General features: G+C 45.4%; 1 protein-coding gene across 6 annotated transcripts in view; it reads right to left on the bottom strand.

Moving 5' to 3' along the window:
- The window catches only part of ZBTB46 (zinc finger and BTB domain containing 46), a 53,712-nt gene that overhangs the window by 15,873 nt on the left and 13,876 nt on the right, over nt 1-23,963 (bottom strand). For 5 of the 6 annotated variants that reach the window (XR_011101941.1, XM_068700607.1, XM_068700609.1 and 2 more), the window contains 2 exons: nt 20,479-21,448; nt 5,179-5,460 (listed from right to left, as the gene is read on the bottom strand). Coding sequence is in view for 5 of the 6 variants with exons in the window: in XM_068700607.1 (XP_068556708.1) it covers nt 5,179-5,460; nt 20,479-21,448 (1,252 nt within the window). In the remaining variant the exon portion in view is untranslated. Of the gene's footprint in view, nt 1-5,178; nt 5,461-20,478; nt 21,449-22,430; nt 22,543-23,963 lie in introns of all 6 variants that reach the window. The other variant, XM_068700610.1, reaches the window with a different exon arrangement.

Below are 23,963 nucleotides of genomic sequence, written 5' to 3'. Positions count from 1 at the left end.
AATTTAGCTTCAGATCTGAAGATTTGACCTCAGTGTTTTATTTAACACAGTGCTGTTCATCCTTGATCTCAAAGTGCTTTACAAAAGATGAAATATGTGTATTTATGTATGGTTTTGACTCTATACCTAGCAAGCATGGGAGTTCAAATAGTTGGACAAAGCTGCTGAATCCTACCCAACAGTTGTTACATCCTAAAATCCTGCTGTAGTTGCAAGGAAAACATGGTTTGTCTGATGGAAGCAGTCATAGCTGCTCGCCTATCCTGTAGCAAGAGCCAAATAATGTATAATATCCCCAAAACGACGCTGGCAATCAGTGACAAATCCATAGAGAAATGAAGAGCGTGTAATCACGACCGGCGTACATTACAAATAATTGAACAGACATTAACAAACACCTCGGCTGTACGTTGCAATGATGCACTGAGCAAGGTTTGGTGGTTTGTTTTTTTTTTTGAAAAGCAAGCAAGCTAAATCAGAAGTGAATATTGCACAAAAATAAGCAAATTCGTATTTGAAGCAAACTGCGCCCTCAAGTCTTTTTATTTCTAATACAAACGAGTACGACTGAATTTTTTATGCACATAAAAACCCACAGTCTTTAATGCAGCTGTGAATAACAAGTCAAAGTTTATACTTTGCCTGAATACAATACACTGTGATCAGGGTCCCAACAAAGCGTTCAAGTGAAACTGCACAAAGGTTTCTAAATCTGAACAATCCCAAACCTTTTTTTTTTTTTTAAATCAGCTCTCAAAGGAAATTCTCCTCTAGTGCCACAAGCTGGATGTTTGATTTGCCTTCCTCTGCTTTGATCACAGATTGAAATCTTTCACAACTTAGATAACTCTGCTGAAGTGTGATAACAAGACTTGAAGGTTTTGTTCTGCTGGGGCTCATCTGTTGCTCTTTTAGTTTAAAGGCAGGGGACCAAAGTGCCAAGACCCCATGAAGGGAAGATGGGAGAAAAAAAATGGGGGGGAAAAAGTGAGTTTATCATTATTCCCTGCCAGAAACCATCACTGCATCCTTCTTAAAGCGCGAGTTAATGGATGAGCGATGAAACAGAGCAAGGAGAAACAAACCCAGGCATCCACAACGAGCCACAAACACGTACAACGCAGCAAAAAGGTACAAATGTGGTTTTTAAAACAAGCATTGATATTTATTTGGTTTCAACTAGAACACAAGAAGAGAACCCCACAAAGGCGAGCCGTACTTCGTACACAGGAACGCGAGCAGCACCCGAATTCACATTTTGTTCCACTCAGACCAGAACTGGGAGAAACCTTTTTCCCTTCAAAATTTGCATTCATTAGATTTTAATGAGAAGTATTCTAACTTCTAAACCATAAATGGAAAGTGCTTTCCTTCAGCCAGCTTTGCGTATGGAGGATGATGCACTGGTTCAGCAGCATTTACATGAATACAGGATTCTCTGGCAGCTGGACAGTGAGCTATTGTGGCAAACAAAGGCAAAGGTTATAATATCTCATTTAAAATTACACCCATTCTCCCCTAAATCTGGGTTTACCGTGTACAAAATCGTCGTGCCAAAGTGAATACCTTTAACTCCCACTTGGGAGAGCTGACCACTGCGTAAAATGTGTTCCTTTAACATCCAGTGCAAGGATAAATTATTGGCTCCGATGAACCGCTAACTAAAAATAAAGTATTAGCTGGGCTGCCCAAAAGAAAAGGGCTCTGTGCACCATGTAATCACTTGGACAACACGCTCCATAGGAATTGCTTCTATAAACAGTTTCAGTTGCAATAGGGTAAACAGGAAAAGCCAAAGTTAGACATATAAAGAAGTGTGCAATGTACTGTTCCCAAAATGTGGAAGAGTTGCTCTTTATGGCAGTCAGACCCAATCCCCCCAAAATCTGAAAGGCTTCTTTTCTTAAACGAGAACACAAGGATGCAAAGTAACCGACTCGCTTTCTAATGAGTATTAAAATCCTCGTCCTCTTGATTACACTTGGCAGAAACTTCTGAGAACATTCAACTAAAGCCTCTGAGCGTTGTGTGGATGTGGGGGAACCGCACGCAACAATGCCACCAAAGTCCAGGACCATCAGTGAAATAAACCAGACGTTCTCAGAGGCGAAGGATAACCTTTTGCAGACAGCCCACAAAAACATGTAAAGATGAGGAAAGCTGAACAACTGACATGGTCTTATCCAAAAAAAAGCTCCAAAAAGAAGCTGCGCAGGTTCGTTAACTAACAATACCCAAGAAGACATCAGTGTTATCCATGAACATCTGATACTTACTTTTTCCTGCAAAAATTACATTCTTCAGGTTTCTGACTGGCATGATGATAAAATCAATCTCGACCATATGCCACGAGCTTCATGAATTCTCAAAGCTGCCCAGCCACAGGTTATCTGGCAATCCCATCACCGGGATGGCAGGATACTTTTCTCTTTATTTTTTAAATCAGTTTGAAGCAGTTAACGTTAGAAATGCTGTATTTAAGTTTGACTGCGTTGCAGCGATGCTCCTCTAAAAGAAGCAAACAACTCCCCACATCCTGTGCTTCACTTTCCATTAACTGAGTGTTAAGTAATTTCACAGCTCATATATTGTTACAATATATACTGAATTAGGAAAAAAAGAACACGAGGCAAAATGAAAACCTTGGGGTATCCTCTATTAACTTTTATAACAGTAGGAACTATGTGGAAGAAAAATTAAAACTTGTAATGTATGCGGTAACTTTGAGATTTACGGCCCCTTTACAATCCTGATGAGCCGTTTCTAAATATGCATAATATACTCTCTGATCTCTCCACTTCAACTAAGTCTTTTCCTCCAGAAAATAGATGTTAAACCAGCTGCTTGAATCAGTTACTCACTGCATTGGCTTCTAAGAAAACACAGACAGTCTAGAGACAGCAGTTAAGGTCTGAAATACGTTTTACATTTTTTAAACTCCAGAGATTTGTCACTTAAAATTCTTGAGATCGGCGTGTTTCCTTTTTAAATCAGGCAGGTGAGAACTGCCACGCACTGTGCTGGTTTTTGTAGTTAAAAAAAGAATCTCGTTCGCTGTGTTCCTGCCCTCCCCATCACCCCCGTTTTTTTGGGTATAACCCAGGACTTAAAATGACTCAATATCCTCAAATTGTGTTTGAAGAAAAATGTGAAAAACACCTAACAAAGCAAGCACCAACCTAGGCTGTGTTTTCAGAGCTCCACGTTCTTCTCATCACTTGCTTTGCTGTCATTTTTATGCTGAAAATTCTCATTAAACTGGATGTCCTATTGTATTCAATAATGACCACTTAAAAACAAGAGAGTCATATCTGAACATCTTCTTCAAGTGATTAAAATAAATAGATAGCTGTGATCTGAATCACATAAAAGAAAAAATACATCCCCTAATTCCCTGCTTCTGTAAAAATTCTCTTAACAAGCCACAGCCACATCGACTTACTGTTGAGAGCTAGGCACGAAGTGAGCAGTTTATCTTTTTGTCTTAAGCAATTCTCTTCCAGAAAGATGAGCTAATTAAAGCTTAGCTGAATGAAATCCGAGTAATAGGAAGAAGCCTGGAAAGCAGGTACCTCAAATATAGACTGGAGGGCACCTCCTGAGTCACCGCATCCATCAAACGCTTACCCCGACTTCTGAGTCTCTCCTGCTTTATTTCAGACCCAGTTGGAGTTCTGCCTACACCGTGCCTGTTTGGGAACTCCACTTCTCAGCTGGGTGGGCAATCTGTAGTTTCCAGCCCGAATTTATGGCTGCTTTACACTCATTTGTCTTTAAGCCAAGTGGTCCATCAGCTTTTTAAGGAAAATCTAAAATCCTCCAACCAAGGAGGAGATGATAGATGGAGCGCAGTCCCGTCATTGTTCCACTTTATCATGACAGAGACAAAACCGCTGATTTCATCTGTCATGAATCACAGATTCTAACACCCTGCGCATAAATCTCGCAGTGATCTGTGCTCCTACCCCAGCCTGGTGCCAGCTGAGGGCACTCTTCTCCCTGCACGCCAGCCTGCCACGGAGGACCTTTGCCGGATCATTGCAACGAAGGGATTTTCAGCACAGCAGCCTAGCTGGAACCTTCTAAATCTGATTTAATTGGAGATCGTTCAGTAAGTGAACTACTGTGGGAATAACAAGAATGTTGCACTAGCAATTCCACCCAGACATATAAGCTGCAGAATAAGGTACAAAACCTTTATTTTCTCTCTAAATTTAGACAGATTAAAATAAATAAATAAAAATTCTCCTGTTCAGACATGTAAAGGGAAAAGAGGCTCCAAGACTGACATTATGTCGTACAGTTATTTCCCTTTTTCATGCAACCCAGGTGACCATTACGAGTTCTCTTTTTTGCCATTGAGGAAAATAAAAACGTTATAGATATCTTAGGTGAACTTTCGTTCTATTTAATTGGTCAATTTTCTCAGTGTAAATGAAAATACTCTTTTTCTGCTGAAAATGAACACACAGTACTACAACTCACTGCTTGTTCTATACTATATCACAGAAGATATCCCCATCTTTTGAGATTACTAAAATGCAGCATTAATAGCTTCTCTTTCTCAGAGTGCTAGAGAATCCAAGCATTTTACAATAGCAATGAAGAAAATGTGCTGGAAGATAAGCTGTCCACACCGGCTGCTGCAAATCAGCTGCATCTGACATATCACCCACGGAGAAACACTCATTTCCATGCACGAGCGTAAGAAAACAATTTAATAGCTGCCCGTTACCTAGAGATCCTGCCAGAAATAGGAGAAAGATCGCACCATCTACAACATCATAACTGTTTCTATGAACGTTCCAGTTTCCCCCTTTTCAGTTTCAACATCAGTCAGTTTTGGATTCGAAACATTTGTAGCTACGAAGGGACGCAAACACGTGTGTTTGGATCGTCACTTCCTTCTGCCAACACGTAAACCAGGCGTTTGACACCAAGAGCTATGCACACACTGCGTGATTGCCTTCCACAGCTTCAGCACTTCGCATCGAAGTTGGATCAATACCAAAAACACGCTTCCAAATTTCACGGCAAGTGTGACTGAGCAGAACTTAAAACCAGATGCAAATACATTGGCAGTAATAAGACAGCGACCTGCGTTTTCTTCTCGCTAACGACTCCACGTAAAGCGTCGATAAACAAAAAAAATAAATAAATACAAAAACACAAACTTACGAGAGAGAGAGTGCGTGCCTTTGGGTAGGTACTCGAACAGCAGCGAGCTGTCCTCTCCCAGCATGTCGGCCTTCAGGGACAGCAAGCTGTTCTTACTCATCAGGGCGGCCCGCAGGTTGGCGACGGTGGCGGCCTGAAGCGCGTCCTCCTTGTCGGGCGTCAGGGGCTGCGCCAGGTAGCTGGCCTCGCCGCCCACCAGCGCCTCGTCCACGTTGCCGTAGGGGTCCGAGCGCTCCACGCGGCTGTCGGAGCTGCTGGGCTCCGTCACGGCCACGTCGGCACCTGTGGGGAAGAAAGATTGTGTCAGAGAGCCTGTGGTGAATTCCTGAGGTGAGGCACGGTGAGAAGCGCGTGCGTGGTGGGTATGGGTTGAAACTACCAAGAATCAGCTCACAACCCATTTTTGCCTTTCAGGTGAGAGCACTGCTCTCCCATCTCCTCTTCCAAGAGCCTGAAGATGATCTTGGCCACCCACAGGCCCCCATGGCCAGGGGGCTTCCAGCCATCCCCATCCCCCCAGCGAGTCACCCCACACGCCACAGAGGTGCCTGCGGGCCCTGTCCCCATGCCCAGGGGCCCGATGGCACCCAGCCCTGCTAGCCTCAAGGGTTTTGAAAGGGATAAACAGCCTATAACAGAGGAGTGCTAATTAATATAAATTCCAAGGGGTCATTTAAAATAAAATAAACAGTAATCAGTGGTTTCCAGTGTATATCACAGTGTAGGTTTTATACAGAAGTGAAGCCATAAACAAAACACAAAGCCACAAAACAGATCAGCCAGCTGCCTTACGAGGGCTAGCTACCAAGGAAATATATAAAAATCACAATGGACTACTAACAAAAACATCATTACTAAACCCAAACACAAACGAAAAGGTTGTAAGAAGGTAAATCCCTGTAAATGGGGGCATTCGGGCGCTGTCCCCACAGATCACGGTGGTAAGTCCTGTTCCTGCAGAGGGCTGCAGGGCAGCACAGGGTTTATGAGGCAGGAGGACAAGACATCCATTTGCACGGCCTTATTAAAGCTCGTTAACGAGGACCCCAGCACAATGCCTTCCTCCTGTAACCTCCAGCAGGGCAGGGACCATCGTTCCCAGCCATGTTCTCCAGGAGGCAGCGCCTCGCTCAAGGAGCCAGCAGCAGCCCCAGCCCCGCGCACGTCAGATCCTCCCCAGGTCCCGATTTACTTCACTCTGCCGCCACTCCCTCTCGCTGTTCACTTTTTCCACCTCCTTTAAAAAGCAGAAAGCCTCAAAGGAAACAACGAGGGAAGAGCAATCCCTAGCAGAGCAATCCTGCACTCAGGGCTGGGGGCTCCACACGGAGCGACCCCGCACGCTGCCAGAGGTGCTCTCTCTTTAAAACAAATTGTTTCCCTGCTCCATCTGCTGCTGTCTGTATAATACAACAGCGAGATTAACTCCTAGCCAGGCTGAAGAACTCATTGCTTTGATTTTTATTTACGTATTTAAGGTTAACTGCGGCGTCATGCCTCAGGTAGCAGGTATATGCATTTTTCCTGGAAGATCACGCAGTTTGTTTTCAAAGCAAACATTTCCGCATAACGAGAAGTTACAACAACTTAACAGCTGTTACAAGAGATGGTGAAAACACTAAATTCTGCCCCATTAACCCAGTAACTTACCAGCTGGCTTTATCAGCCACCACGATAACGATAACCCCGCTGCTCCCGTGCTCCTCGCCACCCCAAGAGGCAGAAACCCCTCGGGCCACAGGGGGTGCCTGCCACCACGTCCCTGCTGCCAAGTCACTGGGCAGTAACTCACCTGCCCTTTTCATGGCTCTTTTCAGGCTCCTTTCCCTTTTCACGGCCCATTGCAGACGCTGATTGACAGTCGCCAGAGCCTGCTCCTGCCTGCCGCACATAAACGCTAATTGCTAAAACACACGCAGATTAATTGTAACCACAATGACACATTAAACGTTCCTCAAAAGCCAAGATTAGAGACAGACAGCGAAATAGAGGCTTTAGAGCTTCCAGTATTTATAGCTAATCAAATACACATTAAGGCAAAATAAATATCCACTTAGTCACGTAAGTACTGAAATACTCGCAGTACACCAAAACCCAAAAACGCACGGAGATCCCCTCCACGGAGCCTCCAAAACCACTTCTCTCTTCTCTCCAGGACCCAGCTTCACTTAACGAGATTGAGCCAAAGAACTACACGGATCGGAAGCATCCGTCACTGCCCCGTAATCTAAACTGTTTACTGAAGTTCTTCAGAAGTACGTAAACCAAGCTTTACTAGATGAGCTTCTATTTTGTAACGACTCAAGACAACGGGGTCAGGGGCATCCTCGGCCGGCTCCTACCCCGTGCACTGAAACCCCTTTGGCTGCACGGTTTCGGGAGCCACGAGCAGGAAATCCCGCTCAGTGCAGCAAGTTCAACACGGGATTAGCGCCGCTCCAAAAACTGAGCTCATTAGTCTCTTCAACAATTAATTATTCTGCAGTTATTCTATTACACCGAGGCGACTTTCCAAAACGCGGAAGCCTCAGGAAAGCTCGATGAGTTCGTTGACTCAGATGAGCGGTTTGCCTTCAGTTGCGTTTAGAAACCAAATGCGGGGCTTGTTTCTTATAGTTTCTGCAATGATGCATCCCTGGAAGTCTGAAAGCAAAAATTGGCCAGGAAATTTCTTATCTGTACACAGAAGCCTGACACAGAAGAGCGCTGAGGGCCCGACCACCCGCACAGACCACAACAAACCGAGCGGGTGCCTGCTCTGGGGACAAGGTAGCGACACGTCTACAACATGAGAAGGGCAAACCCAGCCCAGAAACCCCATTCACCAGCAGGCACGCCGCTGCTAGCATTTGAAAAAGAGAAGATTTGACATCATATAAGCTCAGATCTTGTCACAAATCCAGGCATCGGGAGCCCAAAACAAAGGCAGGAACCTACCGGCTGCAGGGGATCAGCATCAAGATTGTCACCGGTACAAAATTCAGCCCTAGGCACTTTTTAGCTCAGATTGCACTATTCAAAGATGAAGCGGCACTACACGTGCCTGCCAGCTCCCTGGGAAGGGCTGTAGCAGAAATAAAGGTGATGCAACTTAACTGCAGCACCCAAAGAAAACATTAACACAACAAATTGGTTTTCTACATCTGGGAGAAAAGTGACAGCAAAACTGACAGCAAAAAGCATTAAATCTGCTCCAACAACTGAGAAATACGTGTGCCACCTCAGAAAGACCAAGGAAAAGCTACTTCATATTAAAGGAATAACCCATTTGAGTACCTTAATTTGATGCACAATTTTTTATTTTTTATTTATTTATTTATTTATTTTTAAGTCTTCTCCCTGTGTTTACTCACTGCAGCCCCGCTCCGCAGCCAGCTCCCCCTCACCACCCGTTTCCTGGCTGTACTCACTGGTTTTACCTTCTCAGCACATCCCCAGCTCCTTCTGCTGTTTCCCAGACTCCTGCTGCTATCCTTCTCTTCCATAATCTGCTTTGCAGTCATCTCTTCTTCCAAGTTTTACTCCTGCTCTCATATGTACATGGCCGAATATCTTCTGGAAGCCTGCATGTAGAGGTCTAACCCCAGTTATCACGTGGAAGAGAGGTGTGAATGAAGGCCATACAAGATCACATCTGCTGCTGGACTACATATTCTGTAGGAATATGTAGATATTCTTCTTTTCATCCCCATCTCCAGGTAAGAGGGGATCCCATGCCTCCTGCTCAGCCTGCTGAGCTCCCAGCCCTCTGGCTGCATGGCACATCGGCCACCCAGCCGCAAACGCAGCGCTCCGTGAGACGAGGACAGCAGCATTTAGCTTATGGTTTGCAGCCAAAGCCTTCAGCCAGTTTCTCAGTTTTCTTTATCACCCTGGCAAACATCAGGAAGCTTTTAGGATGCTTTCCAACCCGTTCTCAGCTCTCCTCGCCGTCGGTGCTTCGTCATGCAGAGCAAACCCTCCATCAGGAGCACGCTGTGAGCTGGAGGTTAGCACCGTGTGGCACCTGGGGACCACACTGCAGCCCCACAAACCGCCCTCCATCCCTCCAATATCCCCAAACAGCATCAATTCACAGCACCTCCTGCCCGTAAAACACACCTTTTACCCATTCTGCACAGCTCACCTGCTTGCACAGCTCCGCTACCTGCTTTGGTGGAATTAAACCTTCACCAGCATCGTCCCCCTGCCTGCCCCAACATCAGTAATGCCATCTGCTAAACCCAGCCAGCCCCTGGACGCTTGTGTTTTGTGGACACTTGCCAAAGGTAGGGGTAACAGCGACTATCTGGAGCTAATTAAAGAAACACCGGCTAATCTTACATTCCACTAACTCAGAAAGCACACTTTACAACCATAAACACTCCGACCCCCCCGTGCTCCCCAAAATTATGGCTGTGATTCTCCAGAAGCTGACGCAGTTCACTCCATAAAGAGGTAGAAAAATCCACCTACATATTTCTTATCGCTGCATTTGGACAACAGAGAGATAACAGACTTTTGCCACTGCTAACAACAAACCAGTTAAGTGATACCTTCCAGCAAGTGCAGCTTAGTATAGCCTCTGAGCTACACGAACCAAACCGTGCACGTGGCTTCTCTGGCCAAGGTCACCGCATGCAGCGTCCTAAGTCATCTTCTCTTAAAGTGGAATAAAGGTTGGTCAAGGTGAAACAGCACTCAAAAAAAAATATCTATACAAGAATCTTTTATACAGAATATTTCAGCTACAATACAAGTTATCCAATTCTTTATATAGAGCGTGAATACTGCAAATAACTTCCAACAAGTAGTTTGCGAGGGAGAGAATGCTCTCGTTATATAAATTAGGGTGGGAAGATGAAGGGAAGTAAAGACAAGCTCTCATGCACACGTGTCCCACTGTCGGAAGCAGAAAGGCAAGCACCAAGGCAAGTGTTTGATGTTACGTCTCAAGCGGTGTCAGCAATCAGCAGCAGTCCTGACTTGTGGCTGCGTGACTGCTGTATTCTTATACGGCTCCACTTTTAAAAATCACAAAATCTATTAGGTTGGAGGTGACTTCAGGGCTACTTCTAGAGTTACCTGGTTGTTCGTGGCCTTGTACAGTCACGTTCCGAATATTTGCAAGGGGAGGGACCCCACAACTTCTCCGGGACTCTGCTCCATCATATGGCCGCTCCGTGAGGAATTTCCTCCCTTTATCCCGTGAGAATTTCCCTTCCCATAACTCACACCCATTTCTTCGCATCCTTTCGCTGTACACATCTGAGTAGGGTCTGGCTCTGGAAAACCCCCCCACCTAAACCAAACCTCACACCCAGCACCCTGTAGCCCATCCTGGTGACCTCTGCTGGGCTTGCTCAAACCCAAAGCCCTTGTACTGGAGATCACCACGCCGGGTCTCTTACTCCAGCTGTGCTCTCACTTCCCTTAAACAGGGGAGCTGTGCAGGGCCTCCAACACTTTAGTTGTACAACTTTCAGTACAGTGGAAAACTGAACTTTTTTGTATACAAGACAAGGAGAAAGGGCAAAGGGATGCGAGGGAAGAGGTGCCAGCGCTACCCACATCTGCTTCTACCCCAAACTGCAGCCCCCCGCTACCCCCTCGGTTGTGTCCAACTGTTTGCGTAGTTGTGAAGTGAAATCGAGACAGGAACTAAGATATGTTAAAAATAAACTAGGTTATTAAAAAAAAAGTTTATTTTTAAACCCAGCTCAGTTCCCCAATCTGATTCACTGCAGGGTTGCACAAACATCGCCACCGGAACAACTGAACAGAGCGTGGGGGTGGAAATCAAGGACAGGGGAAAGTGGGAGCCACTTCAACCATGATTTTCTTTCAAGGACACTGCCCCATTCTGACCTGAATCAAACTGTTTTGGTTAGAACAGGTAAAATCAAAGACGGATTTTGAGGTTCTTTTACGGATTTGTGCGGAGTACCCACTCAGATCTCCATGACAGTGGATTTCATCTAAAACTTCACATATCATGTTTCTAAGTTTATAGAAGAAAGATTCAGCTACACGTCCTTACACGTAAAAGGCTTGAAGTAAACTCACGGGAAGGAAAAGGTTTCATTTCCTAGCGTTTTCTCTTGTCAGTAAGGAAAAAAGGGGTACCCAGGTTGATAGACAAAATGACTTCCTTTTACCAGCTGCCAAAAACATCCCTGAAATTTGTATTTTAGATCCTCCCCATTTCTACGAAAAAGGGTTTCAAAACTTCGTATTTGTCAAACAAAACCCAGCGTTCTCACATACTGTAATATTTACACGGAGCATCGAAGCCATGAACTACAGTGGTTTTGATTAGCAACGTTTTACTGACATAATAGTATGCACATGGACATAATCCACAGCACATTCAAAATAAGTTCCAAACCCCAAATCCAGGCGACTGTAGATGTTTAGCCACGACATACACGATCATTACAAACCGCCTTTAGCTTAATAACAGACACCGTAAGTAGATCCTCGTGGAGATGAAAATGAAATCTGCTTCAGGCTGCGCTCCCTCACCTTCATCTTCCTCCAGCTTTGTGCTCTCCTTCAGCTCCTTGACTGATACAAACCAGAGCTGGGATGCTGTCCTGTGCTGTTGGATTTGAGGCACTGAGGAGCACCTCCTGTATAAAGCAGCAAGTTTCAGGTGCTGGTAGCTGCTTCTGGAAGACCTGGGGGGAAACTGCAGCCCTGGGACCCCTGCAGGTGAATCTTAACCTCTAGGTGCTAGCCTATAACCAGCATGGATTCACCATGCATCAAAAGAAACTTCCCTCAATGCTTCTAGAATAGACATTCTAACAAAATATTTTAATTCTACACAGATACAACCCATTTTTATACTGATACTTCCACAGTTCCACAGTGGTATGCTGGAAGCAGAAGCACACCTGGATCTTAGTTTTCCTCAACAACAGGCAGCGTACAAAGGTCGACTGGAAAATTCCCTCTGCTCCTCCAGGCATCTGATTTTTTTAATTTTATTTTTTAATTTTTCAGTAGACTCTTCTATTTTTTTTTCCCTGTAGGCTGTGTCAACAAAAGGAGCTCCCGGCCCCGAACGCCGCTGCTTGGTGTCACTGTCACCGCCTGCAGGTGACCTCGACTCAACTGTCTGTGGGGCCACGAGGTCAGCCTGGCCACTGCCCTGACCGAAGCACCTAGACACAACAGAGCACCCACCTCCAAAGATGACAGAAATGGTTAAATTGGACAAGTTACTTCTTTCTGAAGTTATTGGATCGAAGTGGTCTGAGCAGGAGAGAATGGCCAACGCAGAAATGTCTGAAACTACTGTTGTTTCCCCAAAATATGCAGAGATTCGTGCACTAACTTCACACAGACCATCACTTCAAAAATATTACGCTTGACTGTAAGCTTAACCTCTTTTTTTTAAAGAGTCAGAACTCAGTACAAGATCTGATACCATTTTCTGTTGCTCTTCAGCACGGAGAAGTAGTGAAGCGCAGGCTGACAGCACAGACACGAAGAGACAGAAGCACAGCAGTCAAGTACCACATTCAACATGAATGGTAGTGCCCATGAAACGTCAAAAAAAGTAAAATCTGAGACCAATGCAGCAAAGTAAGTTTTCATTTCATTCTGACGCTGCATCCAAACAGCGAATCCCTACCGTGTGTGAACGCAAAAGCAGCACTTCAAATGCAAAAGTGAAAGTCCTGAAGAGAGATGATCACAGAGAGCTAAAATTCTGAAAGCTTCCCTTCGTACCACTTCCAATTCCAGTAAAGAAACGAGAGTAAAAATAAATAAATATAGAAATAAATATATTTATTTTTGGATAAGAAATATCTGTGAAGCTGAGCCTGTTAGCCCTGGCACAAGGCACAAAACACAGGGAGAAGGGCACTGCAGAGAGGGAAGTGCCTCTGATCTCCAGGGTTAAGCAGATTAGCAGAGCTGGGGCTGTTACCATAGGGAGGAGGAAGAGGAGGAGGAGGAGGAGGAGGGCGGCTCTGGAGCCTGGGGAACGCAGGGCGGGGAAAGGAAACGGACACAGAGCTTTGAGCTAAAGCTGGGTTAGGGTGGAACCATTTTAAAGGCAGGGTGTAGCCACGGCTAAGTGTCTGGGTTTAAAAGCACTGATTTTCGTTTCCAGCCTTCAAAATAACCCGGCCTCACCCTTTAATAACGGGAACTCAGAATAGTTATTCCTGCAAGGACCGCATCCTAATAATTTCGTTAGCCTCTCGCTGCGGTGATAGGCAGGACCCGAATTCTTCACCGAGCACCCTCCACGACCCTTGTGCAAAACCCAGCAGACGGACACAGAGGTTTGGTTGCTTTATTTTTTTGTTTTAGGTTTTTGGTTTTTTTTTGCATTTTGCTGCAAGCAGCAGCTGCTTCCAGAAGGCAAACTGCTGGCTTTCCGTGCCGGCAGACAGCACCGAGGACAGGCTGGAAACCTGGGCAGCTCCGGCAGCCAGCGGAGGAATGCAGAACAGGGGCTAAGCTGATTTCGGCACCAAGAAAGAATTCTGGGGGTGGCATTAGGGCAGAAATCCCTAACCCCTGCAGGCCTGGCATCCCCGACTGCCGTGGCATACAGCATGGAATTGCTTTGTGATTAAGAACATCATTAAAACCCTCTCAGCAGCAGAATATCTTGCGCTGTAACTACAACTTCTCGTAAAGCAGGTGGAAAAATGCAGTAAGTGACTTTGTTTTCCAAGGTGGCGAGCTATTTGGGATTTACTGATGCTTATCCTCAAGAATACTCAACGCTTCTACAATAATCTGAACGTTTGGATTCAAAACACCTGCCCTGATTAAAAGGCGATCTTTCCAAAACTGAGCCCCAAACAATGAACGAACAGCAGGAACCTATTAAAGTTCAAGCCCGTTTTTAAACATCAGACATCATTTTGACAACTAAATCATCAACCACCCTAGTTTTCATTCATTGCTGTAACAATATATTTGCTTTTGTCCCCCCCTCCCCAAAAAAAATAATCTACAACTCGCCAATAAAATCTTGTTTTAGGGAAGATCTAAAGGATCTCAAGAAACACCAAGGACGTGAGCAGGGCGTTGCTTTCTGATGTCAGTGTGCAAAAGTGGAGAATGGCTGGACAGGAGGGAGTTCAGTTAGGTAAGGTTTATCCATCTCCAGGAGGAACAGGAGGGTAGGAAATTGGAAATAAATTCATGCACCGTGCCTCAGTGCTCAGCAGGTACTCCCAACACAGAGATGTTCTCGTCTAATCCTGCTCCCTCGTCACTTCAGCCTCTCTCAGATGCTACCACGGATGTTCGCTGGGTTGTCCCTTACTACACCAAATGCAAGTTTTTCCTTCTCAGAACTTGTTTTCCATCCTCTGTTGTCTCTCTTCCCACTCCTTATTCCTTTCTTCTCATACAACTGCTGCTGCTCCTTCCCCTTCTGTATCTCCCGTCTGTGTCAGCACGCTCCTTCGTGCCAAAGAGCTCTGTCCCAGACTGCAAAGCCCCAGCCCTTCTGAACTCATTCATGCTACATTTTCCTTATGCCTTCATTAACATTCAGTACTAGCCCGTGCATCTTCTTTCTTCCTCTTTGTAATACCAGCTCTTGAGGACGGCAATCTGATTGTTTATAAAGTAACACGTAAAGCCACAACGATTCCGTTTTTGCAAAACACAAATCTCGAGTTCCTTAAACATCCAAATCCTGAACACAAACACTACGTTCGTTTTTTTTTTTCCCCCTTCTCAATATTTCAGACCTTTATTCCACCACATGGACCAAAACGCTTGCCAAACACCACAATAAAAACAATGCAGTTTCCACTGTTTGAAAAATAAATAAATAAAAAGGCAAGGAAACGAGGAGACTGGGGTTAAGAAATGGATTTGCAGCAACTTAAGTTTCCCTGAGCAGCATCTATTGAAACCAGATTTTACTGTGCAGTAGCTGCATCTACAGAAACCACCAAACAGCTGACGATTCCCCAAACGCTGGGCTGGCTGCATCTGCTGGCTATAGGGCTACGTACACACGGCTTGTCTCACTTTTGGCACTCATCACAAAGCCGTTTGCACGCTCCAGTCACCACTGTCCTCTTCTCAAGAGGTCTGCCCTTCTCTCTCTCTAGGAAGAGGCATGCAAACACGCGTACCGCACACCAGCCCACAACCAACACCCCGGCTCAAGAAAGTGATTTGGTGGTGGTTTTGTGTTTGTTTGTCTTTTTAAGGAGTGTTTGGATCATGAAAAGAATGTGATAAATACACAGATGCTTACAATGCACACAAACCTGTAGCCAGGGCTCGAAGCGTGGCGTCATTCTGAATACAGCAAAAGCAAAAATAATTACCCAGTTCTGCTTCGGCTGTCATCACTGCCCCATTAGCATGTCTACACATTTTTGGCAGGCAAGCAGCTTCCTGCCTTGTTTGAGTATCCCCTCATGTCCTAAAGCAATCGAAGGAATTCCTGGTCCTCGCTGCAGCAGACGCCTTCCACTGACGTTGACAAAAATCTGTGGTTTATCTCCGAAGATGATGCGACAAGATGAGGATTTGAAGATTTGCACGGAAAAGAGTTGAAGATTTGCACCCAGAAGCTTGCTGAGAAAGAGATTTTTTTTTGCAAGCATAAATAATTCCATAGGAGACCCCCTACACATTCAGACAGGCGCTGAGGCCTCACCTGCACCGATTCGGCTGAGCCGACCTCTCTCCTCTCTCCGAAGCCTCCCGAAATGTTTCTGATCTACACGATCCGACCGCTCGGCATCTGGGCTCGCCAACAGCTCCTGCAATCGTAACTCACTCCCAAGGAACCAAGAGAGGAGAAAGGGATGGGAAAAAGCTTACGACACCAGCTGTCTCCAATCTGTGCCGGGAGCCAGTAGCACGACTCGTGGCGCTGCAATCAGGTTGCGTCATCCAAAAACACGCCCGAAATTCTCCTCGCCACGAGGGAGGAAACCTGTGCAAATCGGAGGATTTTGAAGGGAAATATTGAGGTAACTTGGAGCTCCACAAGGGAGGGCACAGTGCAGTCCTGTCCGTCCTTCCCGTGAGGATTGTAACGTGAATCCTGAAGCTCCTCTTGCAGAATACAACGATTTCACTACGTGTCACCAAAATAAAGCCGAAAGATCCTAAGCTAAAATGTCTTTATAAATGACTGTTCTGTTTTGAAAATAATTGGCTTCATTTCACAGTCAATTGGCATCCAAAAAAAAAAAAAAAAGAGATTGCTTGCAGCTTTCGGGTGCAAACACTCTGAAGACGTGTGGGAGTATTTCCTTAGAAATAAATTCCTGAATCATAACTACTAGGCTTGAACTAACGCATTAATAAAACCATCAATAAATGCTTCAAAAGCCCACCCCCAAGTGACACGGATCCCTATTATATGGAGAAGCAAAACCAGCAATGTTTTGCTAGCGTAACAGCTCTTCCAGTGAGGATAACCACCCTTGTTGGTGAGAGCCTTTATAATATCATCCCATCCTACAGGGAAGGCCCTCAAAATGTATAGTCCTGTACGAGCTTCGTCCACAAATGTTAACTGAGAAGCAACCCAAGGAAAATGAAGGTGCTCAAGACACGCGACTACTTCAGAATTTCACTAAAACCTCTGGTATTGCAACCAATAAACAGCAACGTGTTTCTTTAGAAACTGCACGAAGTTCCAGAAAAAAAAAAAAAAAAAAAGGTTAGAATAAAATGCAGACCTGTTATTTTCGCAAGTCTGCGGAGGAAATTCTTCTTGGCTCAGTTATGAAGCAGCGCATTATTTATAAAAGCCCATCCTCGCGTTTACTTTGGAGAACTGCTGTTCCAAGTGAATGTGGCTTGGCGAGGAAGACATACATCTGAATGTTTCATATAAGGAATGACAGAGCGACATCCTGAACAACCCAAACAGGATGAGAAAGAGAAACCCCAATGTGTTCCGTGACTCAACAGAGAACCCAAATTAACGAACTGGCAGCAGCGTGAACAGAGGGCCCTCATCAAGCTGTGAGCCCGACTGACACCACCCTGCAGAAACAGAGCTTAAATCCCATCCTCCATCCAGCATCCTGACTTAGTGGGGATTCTTTTGCAGATCTTGTGGGATCGTTCTGTCTTGGAGAAGGAAGCTGCTCTTCGTGCCAGATATCAGGAACCTTGCTTCGGTAGCTCCTTCCATGATGTTAGATTATTATTAACAGGATTACTCCAGACACTCCTTTTTGTGTTAATCTGTGGCATAATCAAATTCAAAACCTTTGAGCATCATCCCACCAGCAACTGGGAGAGACTCAACTGATTTGAAAAGAATTTTACTGTCCTTTTAGTTAAAAAAAGGAAATCTATGCCTGTTTTAGGCCCCACTACATCATGTCACACACACAGCTCAATGCACCTTTCTTGAATCAACAAGTTTCCCACCAAAAGAAGCACCACCACAAAATGAAAACGAGCTGCCAGTTGTTTCAATCCAATGCCCAGCGAGCTTCCTTGAAACACAACAGATTAAGTACTCCCATATAATTGCCTTTCTCCCCCAAATCACTGAATTTAAAAGGTTACACCAGTTATTTCCAGATACACCTTCCGAAACGCTGCATGAAAAAAAGCCAAATGATTACCTGGAACAGTTTCAGGAGGAGGACACTAACACTGAAGTTTTAGGATGGATTCTCCTGAATCAGCTTTATATTATGCGAACAGAAGCATTTGCCAACGGCACCCGAATTATCCCCTAATCAGGGCTTTCAGACTTAGCAAGCAGCATCTTAAAATAACCGATTAGATCAGAAAAGTTAATGAGTTTCAGAGAACAGAGTTCTAGGTAACTTTTTTTTTCCCAGCATATTCACAGAGGAACACTGAGCCATTTCCTCAGAGGGCACCTTTTCATCTCAGCCATGAACATACGGCTAGGGACACTTCTAAATGAGTGAGGGAACAAAAAGCCCAGACCATGAAGTTTGTTTTAAAGAACGAAGCCTGACACTACCCAATTCGACAACTTTAAGCTGAAATGTACAGAATGAAGCCCTAAACCACATCCCAAATACTCACTACAAAGTATGTTCTCTTTCACACAAGAGAATCAGCATTTCTTCGTGTATTGGAGCTACGTTTGCAGCACCCCCAGGCTCCTCCTGAACTCCAGCAGGGAAGGGAAGCACCTGGGGCACCCCTGCATAACCCAGCAGCACCCTGCAGCTGCACAGCTGGAGAGCGAGCACTTCGCAAGAGGGTTGCTTCCACCTGCTGGAGATGGGAAACATTAATGCGAGACCACGAGACCCCACTGCTCGTGGGGAGAGACCCATGCTTTGGGGTAGCAGGGATGCTTCTCTTCTTCTCCGTGCACTAGAAGAGAAGCAACCCCTCCTGCGAGGCCCACGGTGACCTCCCAAAACCACACACCAAGGGACACAAGCACACAAGGCTCGCTGCTCCCACACACCTGAGTGCAAACTAAAACCAAATGCGCACGGATCTGAGATCCGCCTACATCACACCCCAAAAATCTCTCCCTAAAAATCAGAGAAATCAACCCAAGGCACATGCAAGGCTCCCCCTGTACTGCAGGGGTGTCGGAGCACCACAAGTGCTGCTGTTCGGTTCTTTTTGCTCTGCTAGGGCTGGTGGAACACGAAAACCCCTCACCCAGCCTCCACCGTTCATTAGGAACACCTCTTTTATCGGGAACTGTGTTTAAGACAAGATTTGGAATAAATAATTTGGTTGCATCTGCAGCACTGAGTTGACACCAGAAGTCATCTTCTCATCTGCAAACAGCTGTAAAGAAAAGGGCCACCTCTATTTAATTCCTTAACAATTGGGAATTAATTGATGCAGCCATCGCTCAGCCTCCCGTAACACAATCTCTTACGTTTGGCACTCTTTTCAAAAGCATAAAGACCTTCTATTTATAGACAGTTGGCTAAGATCAGTGCTACATTTCTGCTTCTGGAGTCACCGCAACACGTGTGGTTTGCCTCGTATACCTATCCAAAACCCGCACACCTCGTAGACAGCACAAGTGGTGGAGTTGTTTTTATGGGATGCTACCAAAAACCTGTGCCAACAGCATCCTAAGCAGCCCACGGTGAGACTTCACTAACAACAATTCTAGAGCACAGGCGTTGTAAAGCCAAGATTTATCATAAATCACTGTTATCTTAAGTTATCTCACATTTTTTCTTCTAACTGAAGTTGTTTAGATTTTATCATCAGCCAATTAGAATAATTACATGCGAGCCGACTGCAGTAGATAACTGTAAAATGTAATGCATCCGAAGATATTTGTCGAGTTACCCATCCATTTAAATACCAATGAAAGCCACATTTAAACATCAGTCTGCAAGCAACTTAAACATCCTTTTCCAGCCCATAAAGGCTCCTCAGACTTTCAGTACTGCTTACACACTTATTTCAGCCGAATCTGACACCAGAATCTCACACACCCTTCTCCTGGCTGGCTCGGAGTCTGGTGTGCAGGGAAAGAGGCTAACTCACATCACAGACTAAATTCTTCAGCCTGAGGGGGTACCACACCACGCTGTCTTCAAGTCCTTAGGAAAAAAAAAGAAATCCACACCAAACCCCCTACATCACCAGCGTTCCTGGATCTATTTATTGCACACAACTAGCGAATCAAAAAGCACAGTCATCTTCATTTGGAGACAAAAATAACTACCAAAAGGTTCAGAAGTCAAGAAAACACCTCCCTCCCTGGCTATAATTTTTTAAAAAGCAGCCACTCAGACTACAAATAATCACACACCGAAATACATTTTTAAGCTTCGGAAATACCTCAAAAAACAGAATCCTGAAAGTTATTGGCCAGCCATCCTGCTACTACCAGCAACAAGCTCTGGTGGCTTCCCTGCAGATCAGAGTGACACCTGAGCATCACAAAGTACTGAACCTCGTACCATTAAGAGTCACTAAATCACACCTCTGCGTGGCTAATTACACCATCAATACATATGCAAGGAAAATTCCTCAACGCTGACACGAAGTGATGAGCTTTACAGACCTGTCAAAATAAATTCTAATCTTTCATCTCATTAATTCCCGTGATTATAATGGGGTTTGGGGGCGATGTAAGCTGATCTACATTTAAGGCCGAAAAAGAATTACCACCTTTTTTCACAGCAGAACCAGCACGGTTGCAACACGGGCTCCTGGCTGAGCTGCACAGTGCCTGAGAATCGCTGGCAACGCAGGTTTTCACATTTCTCACACTCCGACAAGCTAATACATCTCAGAGACTGATAAGATCATACCATAAACAGATATAATTAACTCAGCATTTCCCATGTCAGCGACGGAAACGGAAGAGTGACTTACTTGGGTCTCGACTGCTGTACGGCCATCCCGAGGCAGGTAAAAAAGACGGCATGGGGGAACTCGTCCTGCTGTCGTCCTCCACTTGCTGCGTAATGTGACGCACAGTTTCTTTATTTTTCCTGTTCTTTCTGCGCCCCGTGGGCTGCCAGCCATCCCCTACTCCTTGTTCCGAGAAAGTGTTCTGTATTGCACTATCCTTGGCAGAATGGAGTTCGCTCCCTCCGTAATGCGAGGGCGAAACCTGCTCCTCTTTGATACGTAAAGACCCGTAGCCCATGTCGCTAGACCAAAGGGACTGGGATGAAATGTCTTCGTGGCTGTCTGTTTTTGGTTCTTGATCCTCTTTGCCGTAACTGCTCCCTCCTTCGTGGCAGCTGGCGATCGCTGAGTCTCCGGAAGAGTTGGCTGGACTCGTTCGCCGGGCTAACCAGGGCGATATACTCCTGCCAGCCACCACCGCCGAAATCAAAGCATCCGTGCTGCTGCTGGAGGGGGCTCCCAGTTCGTAATCGACGAGGTCGTCCGAGGCATCGGACTTTATGCTGATGTCGAGAGCTGCTTTGATGAAGTTGTGACAGGCTTGTACGATATCCGTCATCTGCAGGTAGCTGGCAGCCGACATCACCTCGATGACGTTCCTGCTGGTCAGCGCGAGGTGCGCCGAGTACATGAAGTCAATGATTGCTTTAAAGCCCTGTGCAGTTACAATGTCTAAGTGTGTGACCGTGGCCTGGTCGGAGGTTTTCTGTACCTGGCAGTACAGCGTTTTGAAGTAGCGACTGCTCCCGAGCAGAACGTTTTTGTGAGCCTTAAATATCTTGCCCTCCACTATAATGCAAACATCGCAGAGGATGCCGTGCTGTCTCTGCTCGTTGAGCTCACGAAGCAGATGCCGGTAGTGCGAAGTAATCTCCATATCTTCCTTTCGGTTATTCATTTGGAAATCTTTGTGTTTCCTCTTCCACAAGTCCTGTAAGGGGAAGGAAACGACTGGATTACAACACCCAAAACAAACTCACAGACAGGCTTTTCTAAGACTCAATGAGACCAACCCCACAACGCACCAAATTAAATAACAGGTTCCTCTTGAAAGAATCCCACAAAATACAACTGCCTAGAAAGATGCTACGTGTATTACACAATGAAGCATATTTTTTTTTTTTTTAACCAGACTTCAAGTAATTTACATTAAAAGAGACTAGATTTGAAGCTCAGTCTCCAGCATCTCACAGCATCCCAGAGAAATGTTTCTTTAAATCACTGCAGACTTGTAAGAAAACCTGCCTGGAGTTACTCGGGTAAAACAGCTGCCAGTTTTCACTGTTTGGGTTCAGTAAAGTTTGGTTTTGACAGAAGTACTACACTTGAAACCACGCTGATGGATACAAACTACTGAAGAGCACTCTGAAACACAATTTCCTCAAGGGAAAAAGCATTATGCGTAGCACACTGAATAGCTGAAATCCTCAAACAGCAGAAGCCAATTGAAACCAGCTATTTCCCTTGCTATATTGCCGTTGAGGGGCTATAAATACTGTTTTCAAGCCAGAAGAGCAATAGACAAATCCAAGACCACAGATCACAAAATCTCAAGTCCCCACCCAAACTAACTGGCGACGGATCAGAACTATGAAATTAATGTTATTTGAAGCTTAACTACTTATAGGCACAGCATTTTTAACTTCGCAATAAAACACGTTATTTCCTTGGCTTTATATCTCCAACTTTACCCCACAGCCACCCTAAAGCATTGGGTAAAGAATTCTAATAAATCACCTAAACAGTCATTTTTAGCAAGGATGCTTTTATGCCCAGAATAACAAGGCATCCATCAAGCTGATACGAATTCTTAGGACTTTTGATCACCTTCCATAACATTTGACAGCGTGCTCAAAAAAAAAATGACTAGTTAGTGCTAGCAGCAAGACAGACACTTGTGTCGTGTAACTTACATCCAAAGTGATCTTCCTTTGATATTTCAAACCAGGGGAAAGAGAAGCCTTAAATCTGGATAGGTTAACAGTAATCAATAACACTATATTTTCAGACTGAATTTTATTCTCCCTGCAAAGCAGAAGTAAGAGAAGCGATACATCAACACGGACCAGTGCTCACGGGCTTTCGGCACAGCTTTAAGTCTCTCCTGTGATGCAGTTTGGTCGGTTCCCCGTTCAGCATCTCTCAGGAGCTCCTTGTCCTTCTTCTCCCAAAGTAGTGCTCGGCTGACACCCCGTGTGCCAGCTCAGCCCCCCGGCTCACAGCATCCCCGTGTTGGCCACGGGAGGAGGCTGCCAGTGCCCAACAACCCCACCAAGTCCTCACCACACCAATGCCATGCTCGCCTTTCCTGCCACAACTTCACAAATCCCTTTACCTAATTTCTGGCATTTCACCTCGCTTATAGCAGCTCCTTGGAGCTTGTCGTCAAGATTTATATCCCACGTCACAGTGGTTTAACTGTCCAACTAATTAAGAGTGCCAAGCTGCCATACGGTGTGAAGGATAACTGGAACTACTCCTTCCTTTCAAAAGCTTACATTTGTTCCAATAAAAGGAGTTCTAACTGTAAAGCTGATGTGGGAGCCTACATCTCAAGATACAGCTGTAAAATTGGTATGTGCTGACAAGACCAGATTTGGAGTGCAATTATGGGCAGGCACACACATCGGAGGCCTGCATTCGGGATTCTGGTGGTTCCTGATAAAAACAAAAATCACCGTGAGAACAAAACGCTGAGGTCTCCCAGGCTTAAAGCACACATGGTTAAATATAAGCACTGTCAGTAAGGAGGCTGCTGAGAGCTCGAAGCAACTTCTGAGCACGCCTCAAGTTCAAGCACACACTTGGGCCCATCTGTTCGAGTCGCCTCACAGCACGGGGCCGGCCTAGGACAGCCACAACTCCGAGCTTATTGACACGTGCAAACGGGTTCCCAGTGCCATGGGGCACAGCTACGTAATGCCTGTGCCCCCTTCCCTACTCTGTGCTATTAATACCCCCCCCCAAAAGCAGAACAGCTACAGCTTCACCGACACCGTTGGTTATGGAGCCGCCCCTCGGCCCACAGACCATACGGCGCCCAGGACCTCTCCTGCAGAGGATCCACCTGATGATTACACAACTTCTGCCTGCACAGGCTTCCTCGGCCTGCACGAACCCAGCTGTCTCCTCAGCAGTGTCAGAAATGTTAATTTGCCAGAGCAGCTGGGCCCTAACCATTGAAAAACATTCGCTTTCCCCAAAGAGGAAGGACCATCTTCCTTCCTGCAGCGCAAACAGGCTTTACTGGTGTTTATGTATTTCAGCTCTCTGCAGCTTTTCTAGAATTAAGCACAAAGAAGCTTACCCTTTTTATTTGAAGGGGAAGAGGTCAATAGCAGCGTAGCTCTACGCTATGTGAATAGCGCTACCCATGTAATGCTGAAATCCATCTGGGGACTTCAGTCAAGGTCTGACATGAAAGCCACCTCCACCTCAATAAATGG

This window comes from Anas acuta, chromosome 16 (assembly GCF_963932015.1).
Source record: "Anas acuta chromosome 16, bAnaAcu1.1, whole genome shotgun sequence".
In the NCBI taxonomy this organism is placed as follows: domain Eukaryota; kingdom Metazoa; phylum Chordata; class Aves; order Anseriformes; family Anatidae; genus Anas; species Anas acuta.
Note: the sequence above shows the minus strand (reverse complement) of the source record. Positions and strands in the feature narration are given on the sequence as shown.